A 14,871-nucleotide genomic window follows, 5' to 3' on the forward strand; every position below is an offset into this window, starting at 1 on the left:
CCTCTGTAGCACTATTAGCTGGCTGATATGGGCAGCACAACATACAAAAGAAAAAGTGTATTACTACAGAAGTATTCTCATATGAGAACAAACAGCCCTTCCACTATACTGATGTAGTGGTCTTAGCCAGGCCTCAAATTGTCAGGCTCAGAGAATCTATGTGGATTGGGAGACAGCTCTCACCTGACTGGGTATCCAAGGAAGTATTTCATACCAGATGACACAAACTTAAGATACGGGGCAGCAGTGGGAGGTGTTAGGTCAGTTCCATCATGGCTGGAGTGCAGAGAAGACTGCTGCAGTTGTTTTGCCCTGTTGGGCCCGGCTCCTGCTGCTGCTACACCATATTTTGTTTTAGTTTCAGGGAAGTAGAAACATTTTGTTGTTACTCTTTCTGTTTCTTGCTAGGTGTCTTTTAGAGTCTTATAGATCTAGACTTTGTATTAATTGGGGAGTGGAAAGTTATTTCTTGTTATGTATGTATAACTTGTGTAAGTGTGTGTTATATTGTAGCTTTCCCTTAATTTTCTCTTTGCTGTATAAATACATATAGTTAGTTTCAGCATAAATCTAGTTTGGAGGTTTTTTTCCCTCTCTTCTTTTTCCCTTGGCTGGTTGAGGGGAGGAGGAACCCTTTCTCTCTGTCTTGGACACTTGGCGTTTTGCCAGCTCAACCCAAGACAACTGAATACAACAAGGAACATAAAAAACAATTGTATATGCTCCTAAACATGCAAGCAAAGCCTCATTTGTAATGAGCTGGAAATAAAATCATGTTAATGGCAACTATTATTATGGCATTACCCCTTTTCTTCTTAACACCTGCTATCAGTTTGCTACACCATTTTACAAAATCATCCAGGCTGCTACTTTCTCTCATCAGGAGTTTATTCCATGTAGTGAGAAGACTGAACCCATATGATTAGTAGTTCCCAGGAATTGGTGCATCTGGCCTCCATCTGTTCCCAGCAGCTCCAAGCATATTGCTCTCAGCTTTGGGGTTTGGTTTTGGAGGTCTGGTTTGTTTGGGTTTTTTAAATAGCAGCAGCTAGAGATTAGCACAGCATAAAACCAATACATTGCTGTGGAACGAAAATATGAGATGAGAAAACTGTAGCAATTTTTTCCTACAGTGACTGAAACAGAGTTTTCTTTTAGGTAAAACCCCTATACAAAGTGGCTTCTTTCTTCATGTTCTGCCATTTATGGGATCCATCCCAGGGTGATGAGGGAGCTGGCAGAAGAGCTTGCCAAACTGCTCTCCATCGTCTTCCAACAGTCCTGGCTCTCTGGGGAGGTCCCAGATGATTGGAGGTTGGCCAATGCCACCCCAATCCACAAAAAGGGCTGCAAGCAGGACCCTGGCAACTACAGGCCTGTCAGCCTGACCTCCGTGCCTGGCAAGGTTATGGAGCAGTTCATCCTGAGTGCAATCACACAGCACCTTCAGGGTGGACAAGGGATTAGACCCAGCCAGCAGGGGTTTAGGAGGGGCAGGTCCTGTCTGACCAACCTGATCTCTTTTTACGATCAGGTGACCCACCTGGTGGATGAGGGGAAGGCTGTGGATGTGTCTATCTGGACTTCAGCAAGGCCTTTGATACTGTCTCCCATAATATACTCCTGTAAAAGCTGGTAGCCCATGGCCTGGACAAATGTACCCTCTCCTGGATTAAGAGCTGGCTGGAGGGTCGGGCCCAGAGAGTGCTGGTGAACGGAGCTGCATCCAGCTGGTCACCAGTGGTGTTCCCCAGGGGTCTGTGTTGGGTCCAGTCCTGTTTAACATCTTTATTGATGATTTAGATGAGGGGATTGAGTCCATCAGCAGCAAATTTGCTGATGACACCAAGCTGGGAGGGAGTGCCGACCTGCTGGAAGGCAGGAGGGCTCTGCAGAGGGACCTGGATAAACTTGAGAGATGGGCTGATTCCAACGGGATGAAGTTCAATAAGGCCAAGTGCAGGTCCTGCACTTTGGCCACAACAACCCCCTGCAGCGCTCCAGGCTGGGCACAGAGTGGCTGGAGAGCAGCCAGGCAGAAAGGGACCTTGGAGTACTAATTGACAGGAAGCTCAACAGGAGCCAACAGTGTGCCCAGGTGGCCAAGAAGGCCAATGGGATCCTGTCCTGTATCAAAAATAGCGTGGCCAGCAGGCCCAGGGCAGTGATCCTTCCCCTGGACTCTGCGTTGGTGAGGCCACACCTTGAGTGTTGTGTTCAGTTCTGGGCCCCTCAGTTCAGAAAGGATATTGAGGTGCTGGAGCGAGTCCAGAGAAGAGCAACAAGGCTGGTGAAGGGACTGGAGCACAAGCCCTATGGGGAGAGGCTGACGGTGCTGGGGTTGTTTAGCCTGGAGAAGAGGAGGCTCAGAGGTGACCTCAGCACTGTCTATAACTACCTGAAGGGAAGTTATAGCCAGGTGGGGGCTGGTCTCTTCTCCCAGGCACACAGAAATAGGACAAGGGGGCACAATGGGCTTAAGCTCTGCCAGGGGAAATTTAAGTCGGAGATCAGAAAAGAATTCTTTCCAGAGAGAGTAATCAGGCATTGGAATGGGCTGCCCAGAGAGGTGGTGGATTCACCATCCCTAGAGATTTTTAAACACAGATTGGCCGTGGCACTGAGTGCCATGATCTGGTAAAGGGACTGGAGTTGGATCAAGGGTTGGACTCAATGATCTTGGAGGTCTTTTCCAACCCAACTGATTCTATGATTCTATGATTTGTGTGTCACCTCCTGGTTTGAAATCTCCATTCTGAGCACACACACAGCCTTAAAGACTCTCAGGTAAAAGTGATGTTGACAATTAAAACCTCTGCTTTTTCAGATATTCCCAGAATTCCACAATAAAGAAGCTTTCTCCAATTTAAGATCTACTGGAAAACTGACTTCCATTTTTCCTTTTAAATACTGACGGGAAACTGCTGTGTGGAATAGCTAAAAATTGACAAGGTAGTTGGTCATGCTGTATTCAGAGAAATTAAACTAAAATACCCAGTACCTTGGGCATTACTGAGGTAAGAATTTCAAATGAGGTATAGTAGAACACACCTCCTGACAAAGGGAAGGGGAAAGGAGGTCAAAGACAAGAATTAAAAAATTGACCCAAAAATTGATTGTGCTCAAAGAATGGATGTTTCAGTAAGAAAGTAACTTCATACTAACTTGTCAGGTGCTGAATATAAGCAGATTCATTTTTCAGCTCATCTTGCCTTCGCTTTGATACTGTCTTGGCTTGTTGTTGAAGAAGTTCATGTACAGCCCATTCCAGTTCATTAATGTTCTTCAGCTGAAATATAGTAAACAGTAATCAGGTTCTCAATTGATTAAAATCCCAGAAGAATGAACAAAAGCCAGTTTTTAGTATAGCTGTGAAATTAGAGTCAAAGCATCACAGATTGGAAAGTAAGTTCCCGGTCACTGGAGTTTTTCAGGCTTTTTTTATAAATCTGGAAACACAAACTAAATGCCAATTGTCTATCAGGGACTACCTAAGACTTCATACAAAAGGGTTCACCAATGCACTACTGGTGCCCTTTGTTTGCTTTCAGTTTGCTTCTCAGCCACCAACCATTAAAGAAAATGCACTCATTAACTAACATTTCTTCTCCTTGTAGTTACTTAAAGAAATTCATAGTTGCAATGCAATTAAGTTACATGAATTAGATTTGATAGCACAGTCTATAGAGGATAACAGCAGATTACTTCCAGTGAGACCAAACTTCAGGCAGCTCTTCCCTTTCTCCCAGCCTTCATCTTTTTAAACACACAGAGTTTGCAGTTCAAGGAACATACACAATAGATAACAAATTCTTACACAGCTGTTAATCACAGCTTGAGCCTAACATGAAATCCTTACTATCTCTGCTATGAAATCCTGAGTAAAGACATTTTGAGATCCCCAAAATTAACTTGTGAGTCACCTCTCATTCAACTTCAGCCCACTCTGCTTCCTAGAACTGCAGAAAACACCCTCCAATAACATTTTGTTTTCATCCAACACAATGTAGGTGAGACCACAGCTCATGTCTGTATATCTACAGGAGCTGGACCATCACTTCAGGTGGGGATTGATTTGTTTTCTCTATATTTTGTATCTTACCTCATTGAAATTTCTGATAGAACTGATTTTTAACTGGGTGGTGCCCCTCATCATTTCCAAACAAAAATCCAGTCTGTCATGGGCAGAATTAAAAGAGAACAGAAAAATATACATACTTTTTCATTCAAACAGTTGATTAAGTTTTCTGCATATGTTTTCATGGCCCTGTAGAATTTGTAATTCAGAGCTGCATCCGAAGGCTTCTCTAACTCCTGGACAGTCATCTTTGAGCTCTCAATGTCCCCCATATACTTTTCATACTCCCTCTGGTGGACACGGTGCACATCCTGCAAGGATGTTATCCTGAAACAGAAAACCAGACAACTAGAACTACTGCCAACTTCACAGCTGATGCTTGACAAAACACATTTTCCATTATAACCACATACAAAATCTTTCCCTGTGCTAATAATAGTACTTGTATTTGACCTAAGCAGTTGTCCTGGGTTGAGCTGGCAAAACACCAACTGTCCAGGACAGGGTGAAGAGGGTTCCTCCTCCCCCCAACCAGTTGAGGGAAGAGAAGAGGAAGAGGGAAAAAAAAAGAAACCTCAAACCCAGGTTTATGCTGAAACTAACTACATGTATTTATACAGAGAAGAGAAAATTAAGAGAAAACTACAATATAACACACACTTACACAAGTTATGCATATATAACAAGGAATAACTTCCCACTCCCCAACTAATACAAAGCCCATTACTCCAAATTCATAAGCACTCCAAAAGACACTCAGCAAGAAAGAGAAAGTGTAACAACAAAATGTTTCTACTTCCCTGAATGCAAACAAAATGCAAGCAGAGGCAACAGGAGCAGGGCCTGACATAGTAGAGGAGCTGCCAGATGTCCTCCTCTTAGTGCAGCCATGGTGGAACTCACCAAGCCATTCCCACACACTGGATTTTACACCCTTTGAGATGATGTAGTGTGGTATGGAATACAATATTATTGGCTGGAAGAAGTCAGCTGTTAGCTAGCTCAGCCCAGCTTAAATCAGCTGACAATCCTAGGCCTAGCTGAACTTTAAAACCTAAATTTAGGCCCACCTGGCCAAACCCACAACAGCAGTGTTGAAAGATCTCCCTCTCCCCATGCCAACATTTGCAGGAGCAACGGGTGTGGACAAGCATCATGCTTTGGAGACCCAACTATCATTTATGTGATGTTGGTTCTGAAAGCACCACTAACATTTTACCTGAATTCCTCAATGAATCAACTTTTAAAAACATAAAAGCTAAATTATGTGATGTCACGTTATTAAATGGATTGTATCCAATGTAATCTGGGGAAAACTACAGCTGACATCAGCATGTCCATATTAGTGCAAAGGAAGTTGCATAGACAGCAGTACCTGTAACATTCACAACATCCTCACTACCATGTACAAACCAACTGACAATTCTTGCTACTATGTGATAAAACCCAAGAACTGATGTCTACAGCTGTCTCTATTTGATAGACAGCACATGTATTATTATTAAAACTCTGCTTCCTCTCCTTTTCCCTCCCTTCCCTCCTTACATATTCCAAGTGTTTGCTCAGTTTGAGCAGCCCCCCTGTAACAGAACCAAGAAACAGACCACAACTTATTTCACTTCACAGCTTACTTCACTTCCCTGGACTGAACAAAATTTTTCAACAAAAATAACTGAACTAACCTATTGCTTTCTACAGTGCTACAAGTTCAAAAAAACCCCTATTTCAGCATTTATCACGTTGAACACATCTAAAAAGTTTACATCAAACTTCCCCCTCTCCTTATTGGGTTTCTCACTTTTGATAGCTGTATTCTCATTTTCCTTATTGGATTCTGTACATAAATTCCCACTTCAGTTAACTCAATTCCTTTCAGGTGATTACAGCAAAGAAAGTACACAAGTCCATAAAAAATTTTTAGTCCAGTTTGGTTGCAATTCTCCAAACAAACGTGTCAATGACTGTACAAAGCAAGGCATACACAGAGAGAGCTCAGTGCAAGTTCAGAGCACATATTTACAATTCAGTTGTATAATGTTACTTGTCTAAACTTATCTGAACAGCTGCTTCCCCCTGCTCAGGGATGACAGGGGATGGCTCACCTTGAGCTGCCTGACCCCAGCTGTCCTTCCCACACACTCTCTTGGAGGTTCCCACCTCCATCCCAGGACACTTCAGCAGCCCACAGAGCAGCTGAACTGCTGAAGAAAACTCACACCCTGGCACATGAATAAAGAAAGAAATCCAGGCAGGTTCTAAATAGGCTGAAGAGAATTTACTGATGCTACAGAAAATATCAAGTTATTTTTGCAGCTAGTCTAAGAACCACCAGAGGAGGGGTAGAAGTGTCAGCTCCACCTGCCCAGGTGAAGTTCTGCTTGCTGGGCAAACAACATCAAACCAACACTCCTGTCAAAACCCACCAGCAAACACAAAAAGCTGCTGCCATTTAAATTGAATTTACTTCCATAGATAGAATATATTCTCTAAAGTTCTAGTTGACAAAAACATTCTTGAAAAGTCCAAATGCTCCCCTACAATAAAGCATTGCAAGGTAAAGTCAACAATTTGTAGTACTCCATTAGTCATCATAACAGGTTTATTATACATGAAAACAACCCCAAAATCCCTGAACACTGGAAAAATTAGTAAGACTTCAAAGCTGTTGTCTCATTCTGTGACAAAATCTCAGACAACTCATCAATTAAGGAGTTACCTTTCAGTCAGTCGCTTCTTCACAATTTCCAAATTCACAGGTGGTAGAGAAACAGAGGTATCAAACTTGGGTTTAGCTGGTTGATACTTATGCACAGAAGCATCATCACAAGTTTCCTACAAGAATTAAGTGTCAATTTTTAATGCACTATTTATACAACATTTCCCTCTGCAGCTCTATAGACCAGCAAGATGTATAATTTGAATACTAAACATACAATATAAAGATACGTATTTCAATCACCAAAAAATCCAGTCAAAACACAAGTTGAAGCATGAAATCCATGACTAACAAGGTCTACTGCTAAAAACTGTTGCAGTTTCCTGAACAGCAGAATTAAGTTTTCCTGAAACAAGTAGAGTATGAGGACCTAAGATCATCAATCATACTGGATTTGAACACCAGCTGCAGAAAGATGTAATCTTCTCCCAGTCCTCTACTTCCCAAAATTTGCAATTGGAAAAATTTCTACAATTGTCAATTCTGACATAAAGAGCTGGTTATTCAGATCATCTATTCTAGATCAGACTATCCAAGCCACAAACAAAATTTCCAACTCATCAGAATACAGTTTATTTTTGCCAGTTATTTACTCAAAAAAACCCCAGAATTCTGCTGAACTGTGAAGAGAGCTCTCAGATTGCCACTCAACAGAAATTAAACATAATACAATAATAATTTTTGCTTTGCAGCTTTGTAACATTTGTATTGTTTGCATACTCACTCTTGCTTTCAAGATCCCTTGCCCAGTAGCAAAAAAATCAGAGTTCAAAGTTTTCTTTTCAGTTCCTCAGAGGCTCCTATCACACAGGAGTACCTGCCTTTGAGGCTGACACCACCACCCTGCTTCTCAACAGCCAGAGATTACAGATATTCCTTATCATATTCCCGTATTTTGAATCATCCTTTCCCTGAAGGATGGGCTTATAACTTCCTAGAGTCCTCTCTAATGAGAGGGCAGGAAGCAGATACAATGATACTCCAGACAAGCTCTCTTGCCCTGATCAAAAAGCAACTTTTGATAGTTAGGAAAACATGTGTCACCTGAGAGAGTTTAACAGCTTTCTTTATCTGTTGTTCTTCCCACTTAGCTTCATCTTCACTTGATCCATCACCCACAGACACTGCAAGTTAAAACAACCATTATTAGATGTAACTGCATCCTTTATTTTTCTCCCTCTCAGGTTCTCCTCCCTCTAAAGCAATAATGGGTCTCCCAACCTCTGCTGGGAAGTGACATACACAAAAACCAGCAGATGAAACACCTGTAGCCAGAGGACTTGCAAACTGAAAGGCAAGAAATGCTTGGAAATGGACACTGGGATTTGTAGAACTCACACTAGTATTCATTTCCCCAACATACTTTTTCTCAGACAACTACTGCAGTAGGACGAGCACAAACATCTTGTTTTTATGTCTCAAAGCAAAGCTGTGTATAACACATGTAAATAAGACTGTAAGTATAGACTCTAACACACTGAGTGACATTACACCCAACAAACCCTGGAGTGTTCCAAAACATAGACTCTACTACAGAAACAAAAATACCTCATTAGCATTCATTAGAATGCCAGAACTGGCTCATAGTTATGCATTCCTTACAACCCTTACTCGAATAAGAAAGTAAACCTGTGCTTCATAAACAACACCATAACCAGCTCTATGAGGATAAAAGCAATGAAAAAGCCAGGTGTGTTTTGTGTGCAATAGGTTTGTTCACTTCTGAAGGGCTGGGATGCTCATTTGCTTTTTTTTCCCCTTTTTTTTTCAAGAGGAGTCATAATGTCAATGCAGGGAGAGCACCTGGAAGACCAGATCAGAAGCAGGAGGTAGGACTAACCATAATTTTATAGTAATTTTATTGACATTAAATGTGCCTCCTACAAGACAATTTTTTGCAGTCAACAAAGCCAAAAATAAATATTTTAATCTATCTCAAAGTATCCTGCACCATTCTGAACTGTAATAGTTTGATCCAAGGCTTCCTCAGTAACGATTGTATCTAAGGAGGTTACAAGTATTCCACTCGTGTCTTCCACGTAGCAGGGCGGGGGGAGTGGGTTTTGTTCCTTCCTTCCCTTTCTTGGCCGAGGAGCTGGTGGGAGGTGGTTGGAGTCTGGTCCCTCCAGTTGTTGGTGGTTCTCCTGTCCTGGGTGAAATTGTTTCATTCTTGTTCCCCTTCCTTGAGGTTTTTAATTGTGTTTTGTTTGATTCATTTGTTTCTTTTGGTTTGGTTTTGTGTTCTTCTCCATTTCCCAGGGACTCAGTCCCCTATTCCCCTTTTCCCTTTCCCCTGGGGGAGGGATCCTACGTACTGTGTATACAGTGTGGTTTGTGAATGTTAGAAAATATAATTTATTCTTTTTATTCAGTTCAGTTTCTCTAGAGTGTGTTTCTTTTCAGTGTTTTTTTTTCCCTTTCCTTTGCTGGGAAAGTTCTGGGAGGGGAAAGGGGGGGTCAGTCCAGGGTTGGCAGCAGCTAGGCAAGTTTATGTCCCATATAAACCTCAAGTACCAGCTATACAGCCTTTTGGCAAGAGCCCTGAGGGGCAAAGCCTGGCCCTGCACTCACTCCTTACTGTACAACTCCCACATTCTTCCAGACAGCAAAACAAAGCCACTGGGAGAAACAACACAAACTCACCCATTTCTTCAGTCATCCTCTGCCTAAGAGTTCTCATTTTAGGTGCAAAATCGAGATTCTTTGTTTCAGACTCATCCTCACTCTCTAATTCATTGCTGCTGCTTCTTCTCCGAGAGACCTGGCGACTGCTGGAAACATCCAGTGGAAGATAATCAGCCTTGGTCCTGGCTAAGTGACGTTTCCTCCGAGCAGCCTCCGCGTGACCTGCACTGGGGATATCGCCTGCATTGAAGAGAAAGAAAATCTAAGCAAAAGATGAAAGGCAACACTCTTTTACTCATAATGCCAACCATCACAACTGTTCAACATCACTGTACAATTCTGGATACAGGACACATGATGTTTTTCTACTACACTTGCCGTGTTTAATATAAGGAGATGGAAAATCATCCTTAAAAAGTAGTTCCCAGTACAAAAACAAAGCTCAGAATTTTTCCTTTTAAATAAATTGCTCTTAGCCCATCCTCTGGTCTTCTGTCTCCCCAAAAGATCAGTGTTACTTAACTTAGTGAGCTTACAAAGGAATCCAAAGATTATAAATCAGCCCCAAAGTGAGGTTCTACTTTCATCTCATGAAGTGAATAGTGCATTGTTAAAGAGGAATTTTCTACTGCCTTTCCTCCAAAATGAATGGTCACAGTTCCTGAACCATTCCCCAAATTAACAAAGAAATACAACAAACTAAAAATATGGGTGAACCATTGCTGTTCTTCCAGAAGAAGGGTAATCCTCACTCAGCATAAACAGATGCCTACACCTTACACGATTTAAGCTGAGTGGGATTCATCTCACCTAACTTGTCATGTACTTCAAACATAGAATGCTCTAAAACAGCTTCCTTGAAAAAAATACCCAGATACTAACCTGGTGATAAATCCTCCCCTCTCTGTGGAGGGCTGGATTCATTTTCAGAGTCTGAGCTGTTGTAGTCCTCATTCAGTGAAGAGTAAGTTTCATCCTTCTTCTCCTTGTCCTCTTCTTCATGAGTGCCCTTCGTGTTGCCAATTTCAGGCTCCAAGTGGCAGATTTCTGTATTAGGGGGGAAAAAGTAAGATTCATAATTTTAGTTTTGTTGCTGGAATCTGGTGTGCCATAGCTGGTTTCCAGTAGTTATTTACAGCCTGCTGCAGCAAAGACTGTTCACTTGTCTATCTCCACCTGTTCTCATCAAAACATTTCAACTGTGACATTCCAAGAGAGTCATTTACAAGCCAGTTCTTGTCTCAAATCAAAGAGTCTTTGATAATCCTTCTGAGACACAGGGTGTATTTATATGCACAAAAACAATGAGATCAGCTCCCAGAAAACAAATGATTAATATTCTGATAGCTCACAGCATATCTTGGGTTTTTGACTTGAAAAAGATCATTTAGAAAGCACTTTTTAAAAGCATTAATAATGAAGGAGTTCTTTCTTAAACTGTAAACATTTATGTATATCTGTCTTGTCTCCAGTTATTCTCAAATTCTTTAAAAATATTAATTTCTCTTCATGCCACTACATCTTCAGTAAATCATCAGATTACTGAACAACAGAATGTGCCAACTTTTAACAGAGCATGTTATACTTTTACAAGAAGTTACTAAGAAAATTTACCATCTCACCTGAATCACAGTCTCAGCTGGAATTATTTCTCAATCTTACTTATTTTTATCTAACCTTAGCAAATACAGTATATGATACATACTATATATATATATATACATATACATAATATGTGAATTGACAGAGGTGTCAAAAAGGGAATACAGGGGAAGAGAACTTTTAGACGGACTTGTTGTTAAAAAAACACAAACTCCAAATATCCCAATAGGAAACTTATCACAGAATGGATTGGGTTGGAAGGGACCCTAAAGATCATTTCATTCCAAACCCCTGCCACGGGCAGGGACACCTTCCACTAGATCAGGTTTCTCAGAGCCCCATCCAACCTGGCCTTGAGCACTTCCATGGATGGAGAATTCAAAACTTCTCTGGCCAACTTACCATAGTTTAGTGAAGGCAGGAATACAACCAGGATAATCAGAGTTACTGTGTATTTAATTAACATAATCAAATGCTGTAAGAGCACACGATTTAGTAACATGAAGTTTAAGGTTTATATTAAGTTTTATCAAACAAAATCCTACTAAGCTCACATTTTCTCTCAATGCCAATACTGAGATCAAACTGCAATTTCACAGCAATAAGCAGTGGGCAGCTGGCACATAGTTGGCAGACAGAATCACAGACTATACTGAGCTGGAAGGGACCCACAAGGATCATCGAGTCCAACTCTTAAGGGCCCACACAGGGGACTGAACCCATGACCTTGGCATTATTGCTACAAAGTTTTAACCAACTGAGCTGATCTCACATGATGCTGAAGTACAGATTTAGGAGAACTTTACTAACTCTGATGCACTACAGGGATTCTGCATAACCAGGTCTTCTCATGAACATCCTCCAAGTTCTGATACTCTTTTACCAAGGTCATATGGAAAATAATTTCAGCAAAATAGAATGAAATTATAAACCTGTAAAGTAACATTGTAAGTGTAATCCTGGGTTCAATTAACACTCAAAAACATTTATTAGCTGTATGTGTATATTAATCTCCACTTACTGATTTTGTAATATACTGACATAAGCATTGTATAAAATATTTAACCAAAAAAAGTACTTACTTTTTTCTTCAACTTCTGGCTGTGCAGGCAGTAGGCTTTCCTTCTTTTGAATTCTAAAGGTTACTTCATTGAAAGATGGCTTTTTAACTTTGAAAAACTCTTCACCTATCCAGATAAAACAAAATAATGCTGAGTAACATTAACAAAGACACATATATGTAAGTATCACAGAAAAGTGCATGTAGATCTCCATATGCACAGCATAACTTCTGAAATCCTGGCTGGATTAAGTCTAACTATTCCTATGGCTTTACTGCTCATTATTCATCAGCTTTTAATTAAAAACTGTGCAGTTCAGCCTCCTCAACACAGCAACACTGCACTGCTAAAACAGTGTGTTTTGCAGCTTGTGTCCAGCAAAGTGGCCACATCCTGACATCAGCTACAACAGCAACACCTTAATAGAGTCAATTAAACATTTATGTTTCAGTTGTTTCAGTTATTTAAGCTTATTAATTAGCCACAGAACCACACACTACTGGTTCTCTTTGGTTTTCTTCAGCTGTAAGATTTCAAATGCTTCCCACCCACAGGGACATAAATCGTCAAAGTACTCTTCACAGAATCACAGAATTGTTGGCCTTGAAAGGGACCTCTGGAGATCCTCCAGTCCAATTTTCCTGCCAAGGCAGGGTCACCTGGAGCAGGTGACACAAGGACACATCCAGGTGGGTTTGGAATGTGTCCAGAAAGGAGACTTCACGACCTCCCTGGGCAGTCTGTCCCAGTGTCCTTCCACAGCCAGGATAGAGAAGTGCTTCCTCATGTCGAGTTGAAACTTCTTATGTGTTAGTTTATGCCATTGTGGCTCATCCTGGTGCTGGGCACCACCGAAAAGAATCTGGCACCATCCTCTTGGCACCCGCCTCTGACATACTTGTATGGATTAAGGAAATACCGCCTGAGTCTTCTCCAGAGTAACCAGGCCCAGCTCACACTGCTGAGTGGGTTTGTTGGTGCAAACCCTCACGACGACACGGCACGGCCGGGTTTGTTCAGAGGAAGCGGCTCCAGGTGTGCAGCGGCCCCAGTCCCGCGCTCGGTGGGGCAGCAGCCGCAGGAGCCACCGCGGAGCTCCGCGCGCTGCTCTCCGGGACACCCACACACGGCTCCCGCTCACCTTCCCACGGCTCCTCACCTTCCCTTTCCCCTCACCTTCCCGCTCCGCTCCCCTCACCATCCCGCTCCTCCTCACCTTCCCGCTCCCCCTCCTCACCCTCCCGCTCCCCCTCCTCACCTTCCCGCTTCGCTCCCCCTCCTCACCCTCCCGCTCCCCCTCCTCACCTTCCCGCTTCGCTCCCCCTCCTCACCTTCCCGCTTCGCTCCCCCTCCTCACCCTCCCGCTCCCCCTCCTCACCTTCCCGCTCCCCCTCCTCACCCTCCCGCTCCCCCTCCTCACCCTCCCGCTCCCCCTCCTCACCCTCCCGCTCTCCCTCCTCACCCTCCCGCTCCCCCTCCTCACCCTCCCGCTCCCCCTCCTCACCCTCCCGCTCCCCCTCCTCACCCTCCCGCTCCTCCTCCTCACCTTCCCGCTCCCCCTCCTCACCTTCCCGCTCCTCCTCCTCACCTTCCCGCTCCTCCTCCTCACCTTCCCGCTTCGCTCCCCCTCCTCACCTTCCCGCTTCGCTCCCCCTCCTCACCTTCCCGCTCCCCCTCCTCACCTTCCCGCTCCCCCTCCTCACCCTCCCGCTCCCCCTCCTCACCCTCCCGCTTCCCCTCCTCACCTTCCCGCTCCCCCTCCTCACCTTCCCGCTCCTCCTCGCTGCCGAAGCTCAGCAACTCCTTTCCAGCACGGCCCGGCCCGGCTGCGGCCCCAGCTCGGCGCTTCCCGCGGCCCGTACCCGACAGCCCCTCCGCCCCGCTCCTCTCGGGGGGTTCCCGCTCTCCTTCCTCGGGCTCCGCTTCCCGCTCCGCGGGCGAGCTGGCGCCGGAGTCTGGAGATGGCGCGGCGATCGGCGCCGCCCGTGGCTCCGGCTCCGGCTCCGGCTCGCCCTCGCTGCTGCCGCTGGAGGCTGCGCGCCGCCGGCCGCGGAAGTTCCGCGGAGGACGGCGGAACATCGCCCTCGGCGATGGCTCCCGGGAAAGGCTGCGGGGATCCCACCGGGATCCCAGCGTGAATCCCGCCGCCGATCCAAACGCGCACGCGCAGCGACCCCTGCGCGCCGCGCCCGCCGGGAGTGGGAGGGAGCGGGGAGGGAGCGGGGCGGGAACGGGGCGGGAGCGGGGCGGGAACGGGGCGGGAGCGGGGAGGGAGCGGGGCGGGAGCGGGGAGGGAGCGGGGCGGGAACAGGGAGGGAGCGGGGCGAGAACGGGGCGGGAACGGGGCGGTAGGGAGGCGTGAGGGGAGAGGCGGTGGTGTGACGTTGGAAGAAAGGGAAAGTAATTTTTGGGGTACTTCATTGCTCATCGCTGAGTAAATAGTGAGTGATTTGTGTGACGAGCCGTGAGCCCGCCAGTGCCGGGGCAGCCGCGGCGGGTGCGCAGGGACATGGAGCGCGCAGGCCTGGGCTCCGCCTGGGGGGCCTGGGGTGAACATCGGAGAGAAATTCCTCACGGAAAGGGTGACTGGATATCGGAACGGGCTGCCCAGGGAGGTGACGGAGTCGCCGTCCCTGGAGGTGTCCCAGGACAGGGTGAAGGAGGCGATCGGGTGACAGGGCGGTGCTCGGTCACAGCTCGGGTTCGGTGATTCCAGAGGTCTTTTCCAGCCTTACTGATGCTCCAGATCTGTGCTTGCCCTGCTCCGCAGCCTCTTGCCATCAAAATCT

At 44.9% G+C, this 14,871-nt stretch overlaps 1 protein-coding gene across 2 annotated transcripts in view; it reads right to left on the minus strand.

Annotated features, from left to right (window-relative positions):
• GCFC2 (GC-rich sequence DNA-binding factor 2) overlaps positions 1-14,255 on the minus strand; it is a 27,985-nt gene extending 13,730 nt beyond the window's left edge. For both annotated transcript variants that reach the window (XM_071548250.1, XM_071548249.1), the window contains exons 1-8: positions 13,849-14,255; positions 12,104-12,208; positions 10,302-10,466; positions 9,438-9,659; positions 7,839-7,918; positions 6,795-6,910; positions 4,219-4,405; positions 3,166-3,289 (exon numbers count right to left, since the gene is read on the minus strand). In XM_071548250.1, the coding sequence (XP_071404351.1) occupies positions 3,166-3,289; positions 4,219-4,405; positions 6,795-6,910; positions 7,839-7,918; positions 9,438-9,659; positions 10,302-10,466; positions 12,104-12,208; positions 13,849-14,161 (1,312 nt within the window). In that variant the 5' untranslated portion in view covers positions 14,162-14,255. The remainder of the gene's footprint in view (positions 1-3,165; positions 3,290-4,218; positions 4,406-6,794; positions 6,911-7,838; positions 7,919-9,437; positions 9,660-10,301; positions 10,467-12,103; positions 12,209-13,848) is intronic.
• Between the last annotated feature and the right edge of the window lie 616 nt (positions 14,256-14,871).

This window comes from Pithys albifrons, chromosome 2 (genome assembly GCF_047495875.1).
Source record: "Pithys albifrons albifrons isolate INPA30051 chromosome 2, PitAlb_v1, whole genome shotgun sequence".
In the NCBI taxonomy this organism is placed as follows: Eukaryota; Metazoa; Chordata; class Aves; order Passeriformes; family Thamnophilidae; genus Pithys; species Pithys albifrons.